The sequence below is a fragment of the Bubalus bubalis genome, chromosome 12, assembly GCF_019923935.1.
Source record: "Bubalus bubalis isolate 160015118507 breed Murrah chromosome 12, NDDB_SH_1, whole genome shotgun sequence".
Classification (NCBI taxonomy): domain Eukaryota; kingdom Metazoa; phylum Chordata; class Mammalia; order Artiodactyla; family Bovidae; genus Bubalus; species Bubalus bubalis.
Window position 1 is genome coordinate 99,694,942 of NC_059168.1, and position 18,224 is coordinate 99,713,165.

The 18,224-nt window shown below is 40.4% G+C and overlaps 1 protein-coding gene across 15 annotated transcripts in view; it reads right to left on the reverse strand.

Annotated features, from left to right (window-relative positions):
* The window catches only part of FNBP1 (formin binding protein 1), a 135,715-nt gene that overhangs the window by 30,864 nt on the left and 86,627 nt on the right, over nucleotides 1–18,224 (reverse strand). For all 15 annotated transcript variants that reach the window (XM_044926443.2, XM_025261841.3, XM_044926447.2 and 12 more), the window contains one exon: nucleotides 1,132–1,260. In XM_044926443.2, coding sequence (XP_044782378.1) covers nucleotides 1,132–1,260 — 129 coding nt within the window. The remainder of the gene's footprint in view (nucleotides 1–1,131; nucleotides 1,261–18,224) is intronic.

Sequence of the window (18,224 nt, forward strand, 5' to 3'; positions counted from 1 at the left end):
GATTAACTAGTGTACCTTCCTTCTACAAGTTGGGTGTTTTTTGTTTTTTTTTTAATTTCTTTTTAATTGAGGATAATGGCTTTACAATATTGTGCTGATTTCTGCCATACAACAATGTGAATCGGCCATAAGTATACATATGTCTCCTCCTTCTTGAACCTCCCTCCCAACCCCCCCATCTCATCCTTCCAGGTTGCCATAGAGTGCCTCGTTGAGCTCCCTGCATCATACAGCAAATTCCCACTTCCTATCTGTTTTACATATGGTAATGTGTATGCTTCATTGCTACTCTCTCAATTTGTCTCACCCTCTCCTTCGCAAGCTGGAAGTTCTTGTTTGCTGTGTAGACACCAGGGTACACATTTTTGTTATTTTTTCTACAGTGGAACTTGAAGTTGTAAAAAATTCCCAAAGGGGGAGAACAGCATCATGTATCCTCTCTCACACTATTCTTGACAACTTAAAGTAGCCCAAAGAAAAACAGTCCAAAGGAAAGACAACAGGGCTATCAAAACAGCAGTGGGCTATCACTTCACACCTGTCAAAACGGCTATCAGGAAAAGTCTACAAATAACAAATGCTGGTGAGGATACAGAGAAAAGAGAACCCTTGTACACTGATGGTGGGAACGCAAATTGGTGCAGCCCTTTGAAAGCAATATGCAGGTTCCTCAAAAAATAAAAATAGAGCTACCATATGATCTACTCCTGGGTATATATCCAGAAAAAAAAAAAGAAAACATTAATTCCAACAGATACATGCACCCCAATGTTCACAGTCATCTGTTCAAACCTACAACTGTCTTAATGCTGCTCTGATTCCTAAAGGTAAGTCTGGCATTTTTGTAAGCAGAATGGTCCTTTTAGCAAAAAGACTGTTAATGTAAGAATCACAGTTCTAAGTCTGACCAAGCATGGTTGCAGGGTCAAACCAAGGAAACTTACAAAGTCTATTGATTAACCTTGAAATTCATGTTATGTTTCATCTTAATGTCAGTATGTGCTTAATCTGAATTTTTTTTTTAAGTGATTTGAGTTAGAGGAAATTTAGAATGCTATAAATACTTGGAAATCATGATTCCAAGTAACATGTTTCTAAGCCAAACAAATCTGAGAGAGCTGAACCACTTACCTGAAAGATATTGGGAATGTGAGTGTGGTAATATTCATGCTGCTCATGGTTGAATTTCTGCAGAATTGATGAGTAATCTGTTTTGCTGTCCTCTGCCATTTGATGACGCGTTTGAGCTTGCTGTCGTGCCTTAGGGCAAAAAAACGAGAACTTCCCATGTTTATACATAATATATAAACGCTTAGGATTGCAAACTGGAGGGACTGGGGGGAGAGGGTGTCACATTTTCTTCAAACATATTCTATTTACCAGGTGCTGTTTTTTTTTGAAAATTGTTTAAACAACCCAATCCAAAATAGGGCAGAAGACTTGAAGACACATTTCTCCAAAGAAGACCCACAGATGGCCAATAGGCACATGAAAAGATGCTCGACATCACGAACTATCAGAGAAATGCAAATCAAAACAACAGTGAACTATGACCTTGCACCTGTCAAAATGGCTATTAGGAAAAGTCTACAAACAACAAATGTTGGTGAGGATGTAGAGAAAAGGGAACCCTTGTACACTGTGAATTGGTACAGCCCCTATGGAAAACAATATGCAGGTTCCTCAAAAAAATAAAAATAGAACTACCATATGATCCAGCAAGTCCACTCCTGAGTGTACATCCAGAAAAAAAGATATGCGCACCCCAGTGTTCATAGCGGCACTATTTACAACAGTCAAGTCAGAGAAGCAACTCAGGCGCCCACCAACAGATGAATGGATTAGGAAGATGTGATATACATACACAATGCAATATTGTGTTAGTCGCTCAGTTGCGCCCAACTCTTTGCCACCCCATGGACTGTGACTCGCCAGGCTTCTCTGTCCATGGGATTCTCCAGCCTAGACTACTGGAGTGGGTTGCCATTTCCTTCTCCAGGGGATCTTCCCGACCCAGGGATCAAAACCGGGTCTCCTACATTGCAGGCAGATTCTTTACCATCTGAGCTATGTCTTGGAACACTAATGGAATATTAATCAGCCATAAGAAAAGAATGAAATACTTCCATTTGTGGCAACATGAATGGACCTAGGGACTATTATGCTTAGTGAAATAAGTCAGATAGAGAAAGACAAATACTGTAGGAGATCACTTACAGGTGGAATCTAAGAAAAAAATATTACAAATGATTATCAGACTCACAGATATAGGAAACAAACTTGTGATTATCAAAAGGGAGAGGGACAAATTACAGGCATGAGACTAACAATTCAAACTACTATATTTATAATAGATAAGCAACAAGGATATACTGTATAGCACAGAGAAATATAGCCAACACCTGAAACTAACATAATATTATAAAACAACTACTGTTGTTGTTCATTCAGTAAGTTGTGTCTGATTCTTTGCGACCCCATGGACTGCAGCATGCTACGGTCCTCTGTCCTTCTTTATCTCCTGGAGTTTGCTCAAATTCATTTCTGTTGAGTCGGTGATGCTATCTACCCAACTCATCAACTACACTTCGATTTTCACAAACCCCACCATTCTTGCCTTAACGCGGCACTACTTTCTAGTTTGAAACGTACCAACATTCTTTATTGTCTACACTTGGCCCAATTCACATATTTATTACCAAGATTTAGGTTCCCCGAGTCCCTTGGACTGCAAGGAGATCCAACCAGTCCATTCTGAAGGAGATCAGCCCTGCGATTTCTTTGGAGGGAATGATGCTAAAGCTGAAACTCCAGTACTTTGGCCACCTCATGCGAAGAGTTGACTCATTGGAAAAGACTTGCTGGGAGGGATTGGGGGCAGGAGGAGAAGGGGACGACAGAGGATGAGATGGCTGGATGGCATCACTGACTCGATGGACGTGAGTCTCAGTGAACTCCGGGAGTTGGTGATGGACAGGGAGGCCTGGCGTGCTGCGATTCATGGGGTCGCAAAGAGTTGGACACAACTGAGCGACTGATCTGATCTGATCTGATGGGAACCTCTGATTGTATTTTTTATTTTTTGAGTCAGGGACAGGGGATCCATAATATTTTTTATCCAATTATCAAAGGAGTTCATGAATTAAAAAGGCATGTGAACCACTAATCTATAGGGGTCTTTCTAAAACCCTCCACTATGGTTTTTTTCAGAATATATTTTAAAGTAGCACTAAGTATGGAGCCCTCTTTGAGCCTTGTGTGTGTGTGTGTGTGTGTGTGTGTCTTTCAGTTGCTCAGTTGTGTCTGACTCTTCGTGACCCCTTCGCTATGGACTATAGCACACCAGGCTTCCCTGTCCTTCAGTATCTCCTGGAGTTTGCTCAAACTAATGTCCATGGAGTCAGTGATGCCATCCAACTATTTCATCCTCTGTCGCCCCCTTCTCTCCTGCCTTCAATCTTTCCCAGTATCAGGGTCTTTTCCAATGTTTTATTGCATTGCTTTTCTCCTAAATAATAATAGAACTCCTAAATTTGTTTCTCTCTTTTAATTCATATTTTGGTTAATTACACACAAACAAGAAAGAGGCTATTAGCGACAAGCCGTGTAATCGATTTGAAAGTTCAAACAAGAATGTCTGAAAAGCCTAAAGTCCTCCACAAATACCAACAATTGTTATGCTGGTATTAGCTCCTCAGATTCCTTGGAGGAGCCTTGATAAATACAATCTCATGAATCTCTAAGACGATCTGAGGTCCACGCAGGGCAAAAACTACCTCCTGCCAGATGAAGAGATGGCTTGGCCTGTGTGCTTGGCAAACTTACCACACCAAGCCAAGAACACAACAGGAGAAGGGCCTTGTTCCAACACAACCGAGGCAACTTTTGTCTGTTTCCTTGTTTTGCTTTGTTTCACTGAAACTATTTTTTTTTTTTTTTTTAAAGATAAAAAACAGAGAACCATTCAAATGCCAACACGAAGAAAAAAGGTTGGAGTTGTCTGTCTGTCCTACCCTCTGTCTGGTCGCTGGTTCCAGGTCGGTTTCTTTGCATCTCAAAGTCCTTTATTGGTTTCCTGCCTCTGTGACCTGAAGGCTTAACCTGTTTTCACTTCCTTGACACGCTTCGCTCATCTGTGTATCTGTGAAGCCATGGGGGGTCATTCAGACCTGCTTCCTTTATTCCCTTCTCTGTTCCTCGGTAAACACTTCCCTAGTGCAGGTATCAATATTAACATTTCCAAACTGATTTCCTTATTACCTGAGATTTCTTAGTTTCTTAAGACCTTTAGGTACTTAAAACCCAATTTACCAACGTCTCATCCGCCCTCCGTTATTAGTCCAGCTGCCACGTTCTTCCTCTTTGTCGGCGGCCTCTTAACGCCCTTCCTGACCATATGCTTAGGCTTCCGCTTTACTGTGCTCCCCAGCACATGTATTAGCCAGTCCCCAGCTACCCTGTAGCATCCATGCCCTTCCAATACACAGTAACCCCCCTCCGTTTAAATAGTAGCCTCCCCACCTACGTGCACTCCATCTGTTCCCCTGATGCAACCAACTCAAAAACGCTTTTAACTCTTTCAGTTACCTAGAGTTTTATCATGTCTCACTCTGCTAGGACTATGGAAAAACAGCAACAATGACAACCCACCACCAAGGAGATTCCCAGGTAGACCCCCCCCAACCCCGGCCACTTCTAAAAAACTCTCTACTTCATTTACAAACCTTCTTCAGAAAAAAGTCAGAAAATCCCCGGGGCAGGCAGGTTCCTTCATCTCTTTTATAAATGAAGAGTACCAAGGTGGAGCATCTCCTGATTTATTTTGGAGAAATGATCCAACTTGGTGAACACTGAATATAGCTTAGTTCTGAAACAAGGATCAGAATGTCATCATTAAATATGCACGTATGTGTGCGTGTACACACACACACACACACAGCCCATATAAGCAGATCAATGCTTCCTGACAATCCATCCATCTTAACGACTGTGGAATATTTTACTCATGAGAACAGGAGGTGAACCTGTTGGAGGTGACCCAGGACCACCTGACTGGAAGGGCCTGTTACCCTCCTTCCTCTGAACTCCCCAGAATCTCTAATGTTTTTGCTTTGTCTAGATAATTACTTTCTGTTGTTGTTTAGTTGCTAATTCGTGTCTGACTCTGTTGCTACTCCATGGACTACAGCCCACCAGGCTCCTCTGTTCATGGGATTTCCCAGGCAAGAACACTGGAGTGGATTGCCATTTCATTTCCTTCTCCAGGGGATCTTCCCGACCCAGGGATTGAACTCAGATCTCCTGCATTGGCAGGCGGATTCTTTACCAGTGAGTCACCAGGGGAGCCCAAAATTGCTTTAATAAGCATATCAACTCATAATTGTTTCACAGTGCCCCATACGCTGGAATCCCTAAATACAGCTTGGTGGCCGCTACATGTAAGCTACAGAAGAAACTGAGATAAAGAAGAGCATGGATGAAATCCAGCCTGGAAAGTGAGAGCACGGAAGAAAACAGACTCCAGAGAGAAGGAACTGGTCTACCCTTTGTGAAAGAAGCATTATGTCTCGGGCAGTTTTCTGAAAAGAAAAATCTTGGCCTTCAGGATGCAAAAGCCTTCGTATATCTACAGTCTGTCTCTGACTCACTAAAAAGATAAAGCAACCTTTAGAAGCAGCAAAACATCGTCGCATATCACGTTCTGCAAGACCACAGAGGGAAGACAGGGCTGTCTTACTCTCATCCCAGGATCCAGCTGCTTTGAATTAATACCCACTGTTGAACTCCAGGCCCAGGAATGTGCCACTGTTCTGACTAAGATTTACTATGGAAATCTATTTTTGTTTCATAAGCTGTGATGTTTACTTTGCACTGGAACTTCAAGAGTCTCTCTCAAACACCAGGGCTGAGTCAGTTACTCATTATTACAAATATGCTTTTAAAAATAAAGTATTTTCGAAAACTTATTTGGAGAAACTGCTAAATAACTAGATATTTTCGAGAGTGCATCTCCTCATGCCTAAGGCTGCATGAAGATTACAAGCATCACCATTTCCCAGCTCTTTGTAAGTCTGTCTAAAAATAGCAACTGTTATCTTAAAGAGGTACAGTATTTCCATCCTCAGTAAGACCATCAGCTATTTCTTTTCATTCAAGTTCCCATTCTAAGAATAAAAGATAAAGCATCTTGTGGCAACATTACTGTGGGGCAGAGAGAAGTTCAGAGGATTTTTTTTTTTTTCTTTTAACGAGTCAGAGTTACAGAATTTAGAGATAATATTCTAAAAAAGTCCAGAATGACCACAGTTGCCTGAGGCCATAAGTCACAGAGATCTTTAAATAAGAGCTACACCACTTTCACTGTCAGTCAGAAAGACTGAGCTTGAACTGTGGAATTTCTTTAACAAATCCTTGGGAATCTCCCCAAATAAATCCAAATTGGCCTAAGTATGTATCACTTAAGTGTGACTTCACTGCTTGGTAATTCTTAACATTGTTTTATGGACATCTGCTTCAAAGGTCAGAGTTACAGTTTCTAAATAGAGGAAACAATATTTTAGAAACCAAGCTGCAGCCCAATGCTTCTAAATCCTAATGGGTTTAAAGACAAAAATACTATAATCCATTTAGTTAGTTAAATTTAGATGATCAGCATGGCCAAAATGTGCAGCTACTTCCTGTTCAATTCATTAAGAAAAGAATACTGCTGGCTGAGTCTCAGTCGTCATAAACAGAGAAAACGAGCCCTACTAAGGGATGTGTTTACTTTCATGTGGGGAATGTCGTAGATTTTCTTACTATGTTATATACCCTCACATCTTTTACCAGGACTTCTTATGGCTTTTGACCTTTTAACGAAATGAGCAAATACAGACTGGTTCTATTCATATACATCAGCTCAGTTCAGTCACTCAGTCATGTCCGACTCTTTGCCACCCCGTGGACTGCAGCACGCCAGGCTTCCCTGTCCATCACCAACTCCCAGAGTTTATTCAAACTCATGCCCATTGAGTCGATGATGCCATCCAACCATCTCATCCTCTGTCGTCCCCTTCTCCTCCCGCCTTCAATCTTTCCCAGCATCAGGGTCTTTTCCAATGAGTCAGCTCTTCGCATCAGGTGGCCAAAGTATTGGAGTTTCAGCTTCAGCATCAGTCCTTCCAATGAATGTTCAGGGTTGATTTCTTTTAGGATCGACAAGTTTGATCCCTATACCCTAACTCATATACATAATGAAGTGTAACATGGCTTCTCTTGTTGTGGCTCGAGGACTCCAGAGCATGCCCCTTCAGTAGCTGTGGAATGAGGGATCTTGGGCTTTCCACGTGGCGCTAGTGGTAAACAACCCGCCTGCCAATGTAGGAGATGCAGGTTCGATCCCTGGATCGGGAATTTCCCGTGGAGAAGGGCATGGCAACCCACTCCAGTATCCATGCCTGGAGAATCCCATGGAGAGGGGGAGCCTGGCAGGCTATGGCCTATAGGGTCACAAAGAGTCGGACATGGCTGAAGCAACCGAGCATGCATGTGTCGGGGATCTTAGTTCCCAGACCAGGGATCGAACCTGTGTCCCCTGCAGTGGCAGGCAGATTCATAACCGCTGGACCACCAGGGAAGTCTCATGAGATATATTAATTTTTTGAACATGTCCTCAGACTTCTCAGAACTGTATCCATTGCTGTTCCTTAAATGACAAACTATTTATTGCAGAAGAACTCAGAGCTTTGAAAAGTCATTTTTTCCCTTGGGTTGAAGTATGTAATATAACAACTTAGAAAGGCCCTCCTTGATTACCAAAAATTGAGGGAACACAATGTAGAGGGTTTCATCAGTCGTAGTTCCAACAGCAGTAAGTATCTTCTGGAGAAGTTGGACTTCCGACATTTTATTTCATCACCATCATGTTCAGTCGGTCAGTCGTGTCCATCTCTTCGAGACCCCATGGACGGCAGCACACCAGGCTCCTCTGTGCTCCACTTCCTCCCAGGGTTTGCTCCAATTCATGTCCATTGAGGCAGTGACGCTATGTAACCATCTCAGCCTCTGCCACTCTCTTCTTTTGCCTTCAATCTTTCCCAGCATCAGGATCTTTTCCAATGAGTTGTCTCTTTTCATCAGGTGGCCAAATTATTGGAGCTTCAGTTTCAGCATCAGTCCTTCCAGTGAATATTCGGGGTTGACTTCCATTAGGATCAACACGTTTGATCTCGCTGCAGCTCAAGGAACTCTCAGCATGATGAGAAACCAATTGTATTTTAGGCCAGGAGGAAAGGGGAGGCTAAATCAAGATTGTATTCTGAATTTACTATTCTGCACCACAGCTAAGGCTGCCCATATTTATTATTCAATAGCCAGCAACTTGCAGCAGCTCCACTTAGGGGGCAGATGGCCTAACCATCAGCCCCGGAAACCAGCATACAGCATTCCAAAAGGGCACACAGCCTGGACTGGAGGCACAGCAAGAATGCGGCAGGGCACCTGGCTCTCGCCTTACGCTTCTGCAAGCTACCTGATCTGCTGACTTCATGTCATAGATAAAATTAAACACACCAGTTTTATAATCTGGGTCATCTGACTTCTCTCCATCTTCATCACTTCTTTTTTTTTTCACCTGATTACAAAAATATGCTTGTGGTAACTAATTCAAATTTATAAAATTGTACGGTGTAGAAAGTAAAAGTCCCTGCACGTCCCATTTTCTGATAATCACTGGTAACACTGACAACAGGACCTCAGGTGACATGGAGAGGAGGTAGAGCAGCCTTGGGAACTTTCTGGTGAAAGTTCCAAGAACACAGCAGCAAGGGCATCACTAAATGAATGATACCACCATGCTACAAGGATCGCCAGTCAACAGCTGGCAAAGTTGGTGTGTCTCAGAGTCACCAGCAGCTCCGGCGATTGGAGCACCTTGCCTTCTGGATGTGGCCAGGTTAATGGGAAGAAATGCACACGTTTTCATGGCATACAAGGATATTATAACCTGTTTTTTAGGTTGGTTGGTTTGTTTGGCTGTGCTGGGTCTTCACAGCTGTGCGGACTTTTTTCTAGTTGCAGCGAGCAGGGGCTACTCTTCATTGCCGTGTGCAGGCTTCTTAACTGCTGTGGCTTCTCTTGTTGTGGAGCACGGGCTTTAGGGCACATGGACTCAGTAGCTGTGGCTCAGTTGCTCTGTGGCATGTGGGGTCTTCCCAGACCAGGGGTAGAATCCACGTCTCCTGCATTGGCAGGTGGATTCTTTACCACTGAGCCACCAGGGAAGCCCTAAGTATTTTATATTTTAAATTTACTAATTTTGCTGTACCACCCAGCATCTTAGTGCCCTGACCAGGGATCAAACCCATCCCCCCTATGATGGAAGCACAGAGTCTTAACCACTGGACCATCAACAAAGTTCCAATAGGTATTTCTGAGATCAGAAAAATAGCACTCTTTTAAGAATTTCTCTAACATTAGTTAATGATTAGAAGCAAAACTGATTTCACCCTAGTCTTTGACTTAGCAATTCTACTTCTTGGAATTTATCCTAATGAAATAATCTTCAATGTTCATAAAGAAATCCACTAACCCTAATAATTTGAGACAAATGTCCAGTAATGTAATTGATTAATTATATGTCATACTATTGTGTAGCACCCTGCTTATTTAACCTATTGTATATACATCATGCGAAATGCCAGGCTAGAAGAAGTATAAGCTGGAATCAAGATTGCCAGGAGAAATACCAATAACCTCAGGTATGCAGATGACATCACCCTCACGGCAGAAAGCAAAGAGGAACTAAAGAGCCTCTTGATGAAGGTTAAAGAGGAGAGTGAAAAAGCTGGCTTAAAACTCAACATTCAAAAAATGAAGGTCGTGGCATCCAGTCCCATCATTTCATGGCAAATAAATGGGGAAATAATGGAAACAGTAACAGACTTAATTTTCTTGGGCTCCAAAATCACTGCAGATGGTGACTGCAGCCATGAAATTAAAAGACGCTTGCTCCTTGGTAGAAAAGATATGACAAACCTAGGCAGCATATTAAAAAGCAGAGACATTACTTTGCCAACAAACGTCTGTATAGTCAAAGCTATGGTGTTTCCAGTAGTCAAGTATGGATGTGAGAGTTGGACCATAAAGAAAGCTGAACACCGAAGAATTGATGCTTTTGAATTGTGGTGCTAGAGAACACTCTTGAGAGTCCCTTGGACTGCAAGGAGATCCAACCAGTCAATCCTGAATATTCACTGGAAGGACTGATGCTGAAGCTGAAGCTCCAGTATTTTGGCCACCTGCTGCAAAGTGGCGACTTATTGGAAAAGACCCTGATGCTGGGAAACATCGAAGGCAGGAAGAAAAGGGGGTGATGGAGGATGAGATGGTTGGATGCATCACGGACACAATGAACCTGAGTCTGAGCAAGCTCCAGGAGATGGTGAAGGACAGGGAAGCCTAGCGTGCTGCAGTCCACGAGGTTGCAAAGAATCAGACGCGACTGAGCACCTGAACAACAAGAAAATTGTGTGGCTTGGAAGAAAAACAATTTGAAAGAGTATTGAATAAGGGAAAGTGAAAGCTCTATGTGATTTAATTTAAGTTTCCAAAGCAGTATTTACAACATACCTTCATTATTATTAAAAAAAAAAAACCCATCACTAATGATCACTTTTGAAAGTGATGAAGTTATAGTTTAGTTTGCTAAAAAGCTTAGTGAAAGAGGCAAATTCTATGCAGAATTCCAGAAACAGTGAAAGACTGAAGCAGTAAGGCTTGTCTTTGAGGAACACACACACACACACACACAAACACACACTGCTCTGAGAGGTATAGTAGGAGGGGCATTAACAGAGGAAGAGAAGGAGCTCTCTATCTGGAGTAATGTTGTTGTATGATAGATGGCATTGTTTCAATTTCCCAGCAAACTCTTGCATCTAGAATACATTTTCAGTTCAAGACTAAGAATGCATTTAAAAATTCCTATTCAGACAGAGTGCTGTGAGTTTTTGTTGGAGGCTTCCAGACCAGGGAGTTGCCAAAACAATGAGCCTGTCTTTGATAAATTATAAGGCCAGCTAAAATACAGAACAGAGAAAAACTTCAAAATAAGTTAACCAAAGAAATATGCCTGAAGTATTCCAGCAATTTCCTGATTTTCTTTTTTTTTTTTTAAACAGGCTTACAACTTCTAGCCCTAGTATTGTAGGTTACTTTGGTACCCGGTCACTGAAATAGAAGCGAGAGAATATGGAAAGATAGCCAATGAGACCAGCATCTCAATCTCTCATGGGCCATTCACTTGCTAAACAGTTTTAAGAAAAGGCTTCTGTTTCCCTACGCCCCAGTTGCCTTATTTAAAAAGTAGAATTAGAAGGTGAGCTACAGTTTCTGCTGGAAGAGAAGCCACAGCTGATATAACTTGTCTTGATGCTGGCATACCTCCAAGGTAAGCTGGAGAAAAGAAACGTGGCATGAGCTCAGAGATCTTGGTCAAATATAAACCATGGTCTCCAAGACTTGGTCCCTCCTCCTCCCTGGATTCTAACACATTATATTTGGCAAGGGTCTTGAGTTTTTAGTTACAGTAGATTGACATTGATTATCTCTTTCTCTTCCCTTTTCCCCGTTAATGAATAACATCACCCCCAAATATGACACTCGTGAGGTTCCATATATGCACAGCTAATGAGAACAGCTGAGATTCTGGAAAGTTAATGACTTCACTGCATGATGATAAACAGTGATCACTGTTCTCTGCGGCTGTGGCGTTATTGTGAAGAACAAATATACTGAAAGCACTACGGGATGCAGCTCTACAAAAGATACATTCCGTAGAAGAGTGAAAAAAACTAATCATGTTATATACCCCAGGGAGAGAAATGAAATACCATGGAATCTGAGATACACACACACACACTGAAATATTACTTAGCCATTAAAAACAATGAAATAATGCCATTTGTAGCAACATGGATGGACCTAGAGATAATCACAGTAAGTGGAGTCAGAGAAAGACAAATACCATATGATATAACTTACACGTGGAATATTTTTAAAAATGATACAAATGAACTTATCTACAAAGCAAAAATAGACTTGCAAACATAGTAAACAAACTTATGGTTACCAAAGGGAAAATGTGAGGTGGATAAATTAGGAATTTGGGGTTAACAGATATACACTACTATATATAAAATAAACAATGATGACTATATAGCACAGGGAACTATATTCACTACTTTGTAATAACTTGTAATGAAATAGAATCTGGAAAAGTACATATATACACATATATATGGGCTTTCCTGGTAGCTCAGCTGGCAAAGAATCTGCCTGCAATGCAGGAGACCCCAGTTTGATTCCTGGGTCAGGAAGATCAGCTGGAGAAGGGATAAACTACCCACTCCAGTATTCTTGGGCTTCCCTGGTGGCTCAGCTGGTAAAGAATCTGCCTGCAATGTGAGAGATGTGGGTTTGATCCCTGGGTTGGGAAGATCCCCTGGAGAAGGAAACAGCTAGCCACTCCAGTACCCTGGATTGGAGAATCCCATGGACAGTACTCTGGATTGGAGAATCCCATGGACTGTATAGTTCATGGGGTTGCAAAGAGTTGGACATGACTAAGTGACGTTCACTTTCACACACACACATACATATATGTATATATATATACACACACACACACATATGTATCACTGAATCACTTTGCTGTGTACATGAAACATTATTAAAAAACTATACTTCAATTAAAAAGAAAAAAGAACTCTGAGGTGTTTGGTGAGCAGCTGTTCATCCTCAGTACCCAAGTCACAATAGATATTTCCTCTAGGATTCCCAGAGGAAAAAGTCCATCCCTGCTGAAGATATGCTAATACAAAAAAAATAATAATATTAACAATCATAAAAGCACAAGGAAATAAACCACCGTGAGAGCTGACACACTAGGGATAAAAACTAGCACCATAGAAACCTGAGCTAAGGGACTTCCCTGCTGGCCCATGGTTAAGACTGCACTTCCAGTGTAGGGGCCCAGGAAGATCCCTGGTTAGGGAACTAAGATCCCACATGCTGAGTGGTGCAGTCAAATAAATAAAGTTATTGTTTTTAAAATAATCTTGAGCCAAAAGAACAGTTTAAAGAAAATACAAGAGAAGAACATTTTAAAATGATTAAAGAAATGAATCAAAAGAAATCATAAGAAAACGAGAGACACAGAATAAAAAGTTTCATACACATCTGAGTCCCAGAACTGACAATTATAGAAATGAAAAGACAGGTATATTTGCAGAGTTAACACCTGAGAATTTTCCTACATAGATGAAAGAAACAAATCCCCAGTGAATCCTAAGTAGAGTAAATGAGAATCAAAAAGTCTATTTTGAAATAACACAGAAATGTCAAAACACCAAAAGCACACCAAAAGCAATGATAAGGTCTTAACAGATAGTGTGGACAGTCAAATACCCACAAAAGGAATGTTATTAAGTAGTTAGTCAACTTCCCAAGAGGAACAATCAAGAATAAAAGACAATGGAATGAGGTTTTCAAAATGTTTAGAGAAAACCATTGTCAGCTTACAATTCTATACCTAACTAAACTATCATATTAGAGTGAGGACACAATAAAAACATTTCAGACAAATAAACAACTTATGATTCACAAGTGAAAAGAAAGTGTTAGTTGTAGTCACTCAGTCATGTTCTACACTTTGCGACCCCATGGACTGTAGCCCATCAGGCCCCTCTGTCCATGGAATTCTCCAGGCAAGAATACTGGAGTGGGTTGCCATGCTCTTCTCCAGGGGATCTTCCCATCCCAGGGATCGAACCTGGGTCTCCTGCATCGCAGACAGATTCTTTACCATTTGAGCCACCAAGCCCACATACCCTTATGGAAAAAAATAAAAACAACACCCAGGAAGAAGGAAATTTAATTTAAAATATGTTAAATTTAAAATAGTTTTAAAAATATTTAATATAAATTTAAAATGTTCCCTGAGAAAGGAATAATATGCAAGAAGGAACAACACTAAGCCTGCCTGAACATATGTCTATGGCTATGAGGATAGATGGCGAAGACATGGCTGCCCCCTCTAGATCATCCCCGGGGCCCAGTTTTCCTTATTGGACCCCTTGTATACACTGAGGCTTCACGTCGATTGCTATTTACCATGTATTCCCAACCCACTATCCCTGGCCGAGTTCTGTAGACAAGAGCAGTGGTTAACAACAAAGAGCTCATTTACTATACAATCCAGGAGTGAAATCATATGGTACACGGGCAGGAACACTGAATTCAAAAAGAATTCATCGAAATATGCTTCAGTCTCAGCTCTCCCATATCCAGCAGGGCCATTTTAGGTTAATGGCAATTTAACATTGATAGCCTTACCTTTTTTTTTATCTGTAGAGGGATAAAAGAATTATGGTAAGGACTGAAATCCTTTAAGAAAAAAATAAAACATGTTCTCAGTATAAACTTTTTCAGAAGTTAGTTCAATAGCATTTTACACAGATCACACTCATTCGCCCATTTTACTCTCAGTATCCTTCACAGTCTGTTCTCACATCAACTCTCCAGGAGACCCTCAGCCCCCTGTTCTATAATATCATCAGCATGCTACCCTCAGTGCCTGGGATGAAATTCTTTTCATCTCAGAGGCTCCCTCTCTGCTTTATCTATTCAATTTCTACCCATCCATCATACTCAAGTCCTGATTCTTCCTTCAGCTCTATCCCAACAATCTTTAATCCATGTAGGGCTTTTCCAGATGCTGAATCTATGAGCAACCTTTGAGCTCCTAGTATTTGCTGGTCACAGGACCAGGTAATTCCACGTATGATGTACCTCATTATTTTTTTAATTATTTGGCTGCACCAGGTCTTAGTTGAGGCACATGGGATCTTTTAGTTGTGGCATGCAGAATCTTTACTTTTAGTGTGGCATATGAATCCTTAGTTTTGACCAGTTTTCTGACTAGTGATGGAACCCAGCTGGACCCCTGCATTGGGAACATGGAGTCTGAGCCACTGGACCACCAGGGAAGTCCCTCATTAAGAATTTTTTAATTACTGCTGCTCTGAATATTTTCACCATGGGCAGCTTTGCATATACAAACACTATCTTATTCTGTAACTGAGTTTTCCTTATCTCTCCATCTCTTTGTTATCTGCTAACCAAGGCCCTTATGAAAGATATTCCTTTATAACCTTACTGATGCTCTGAACTATTGGTTCAATAAATACTCTAGCAAATGCCTTGGATGTTTAAAATATACTTAATCAGGGACTTCCCTGGTGGTCCGCTGGTTAAGACCTTGTGCTTCCACTGCAGGGAGTGCAGATTCAATCCCTGGCTGGGGAACTGAGATCCTACGTGCTGTGTGGCATGGCCAAAAACAACAACAAGAAGATAAAATAAAATATACTTAATTGATTCACAGCAGGTTGAAGGGAGAAGAACTAAGAAGAGTCCGAAGCAATCAGAAGAACCCCAACAGGGAAAATACAGGTGACAATATTGTCAACCAATGAATTTACATCCAAACATAGGCTCTGTTTTCCTACATCATGTACCACTGAAACCTCTCAGCCAGCCAGTGTATAATATTATCCTTATTTTATGGAGTAGGAAACAGGCTCAGAGATGAAGTAAATTGCATCACACCAGACCATTATCAAATGACAGAAGCAAGATAAGAACCCTTATCTGTGCGGTATCAAGACACAGCTCCTGGTCAAGTTAGACCATTTACTACTAATAAAAATTAAAGCATTTTATTAAATGACTTGCCATACAAAAGCCTTTAGAACAGTGAAGGGTGTGATGGAAATGCCAAGAATTGAAGCTACACACACCCCCCCAAATAAGTAAATACCATTTTTATTTAAATTCATTTTATTTTATATTCATGTTCATATATTCATATAATATGAGTGTTTGTATTCACTTTATGTTTTATTCAATTCATTTTTATTTTCAGATCTAGGGTATGGGAATGAACTATCATCCTCATCCTATTGCTATTTTGAACATTTACTTAGAGGCTTGCTGTTAGGAGTACTAAAGCAAAGCTAAGATAGATCTTCATGTTAGCATTTTCATGTAAACCACATAATGTATACTGGAAATATTTCATTGAAGAGGTTCTTAAAGTATTTATTCTTTTTTTTTTGGGGGGGGGGTGGCATGCCACACAGCATGCAGGATCTTCCCAAACCAGGAAGGACCAGGAATCGAACCTGTGCCCCTTGCAGTGGGAGTGCAGAATTCTTAACTGCTGGGCCACCAGGGAAGTCCTAAAAGTATTCAGTCTTTACACAAATTCACTTTGGGCAGCACCCCCATCCCCAGAATTTCTGATACTCTGAGATTTTGACATTTTGACTTTCCTGTTTCTTTTTAAACATTTACCCAAACTCCATTTGCTGTGCAAAAACCACTTATTTCCAAAGCAAATAAGCAAAAATTAAGGTCAACAACATAGAGACTGTAGTAATCACTAGCAAATGAACTAAAACTGGGAGCTGAATGCAACTTTAAGAGTATCTGGTATGTGAAACATTTAACCATAGTAAATAATTTTATGTTTTGACATTCCTATCACAAATTCAATTTTTAAATACTGAGTATAGCCTTAAAAAAAAACTTCATCATGCTAATATTCATTTATGACATAGATCAAAGTTGTGTCCCATTTCCAAATATAAATACATGTATTCTATATTTAATAATTTGGGGGAATTTCCATTAAATTCCATTTCCCATGGGAAGCATCAAAGGAAGAAAACACATCCATTATTACTCAGGACAAATATTAAGCATCAAAACAATGGAAACCGATGTTCATTCAATACAGGCACACTGAGAAGTAAAATAAACAAAACAAACTCTACAGATATGACTGCTTATGGGACAGATGTAAACAAGAGGGTAACGAAAGTGACTTTTTTGGGCATCTTTGATTTGAACATTGATCCTCTTTTAAAGAATAGTTACAGCAACAATATACATTTTAAATTCTATACATTTTCTCTTGTTGCAAACAAAACAATTTTTAAAGTAAAAGATCAAGCTGCCGTTGCAAAATTTGTTTCCTGCATTCATGCTAACCACTTCCTCTTTTGGGGGAAAAAAAAAATTGTTTTCTAAATCGTTACAGTGAACAATCCCTTCAGATAACCAGGCAGACATTTGTTATAAAGCAAATTTGGGGAAAACACTAAAGATATTCACATGTTTAATAAAGATGTCAACCTCGTAGTTACAGAGAGGGAAGAGAAAAAAATTTAATAGTACAATTCCTTATACGTACAACAGCTAAAGTAGTCATCTTGCTAGAGAATGTTTCCCCAAATGGTAAAAAAATTTAACACTCTGCTACTCAGCTGGCTTCAGTTAGAACAACTTTGCCCTGTTTGTGCTTCACAGAGCCAGCATCCCTGATTCCAACTGAGGGCAACCTCCTAAACTAGTAAATTTAATTTGCTTTATTAAGATAAGTATCAAACTGATAATCAGTCAAAGTAAACTCCTTCATTCTTGCTTAATACTGACATAGATTCTTTACTAAAACTGTATTTTTCCCTTTAAGGGACTCTATTTTGTAATATCGGAGAAGGCAATGGCACCCCACTCCAGTACTCTTGCCTGGAAAATCCCATAGATGGAGGAGCCTGGTGGGCTGCAGTCCACGGGGTCGCTAAGAGTCAGACACGACTGAGTGACTTCACTTTCACTTTTCACTTTCATGCATTGGAGAAGGAAATGGCAACCCACTCCAGTGACACATAAAAACAGTACCTGTATATTTTATTATAATTAGAAACATGAAGTTTTATCACATACTTCTTAGAATTCTACCTTAATTCATAGATGACTCAGTGTCTTATTCTATAATACTTCATGATAGGGGCATCGATGAAGAATTTAAAAGCTAATAATGTTCAAAGTCAAAATATTTTTAGAAGCTGTAATATCACACAAAAATGGAATGCAAGCTCCTTAAGAAATGGAGACACTGTTCTAAAGGCTCATAGTCAGCCTTTTAATCTAATATAACTTTAAAAACATTTTCTTAAATCAGGTGATACAAGAAAACTCACGATTAGGCCAAATAAGGCAACTTCTCACATGGTCTAGAGAATTCTTCTGGTTAGTCAACATTCAAAATTGCAATGAATTTGAATTAAGAAGCCAAGTTAACCATTAGATGGCAAACAACTGCCTAGAAAATGAAGACG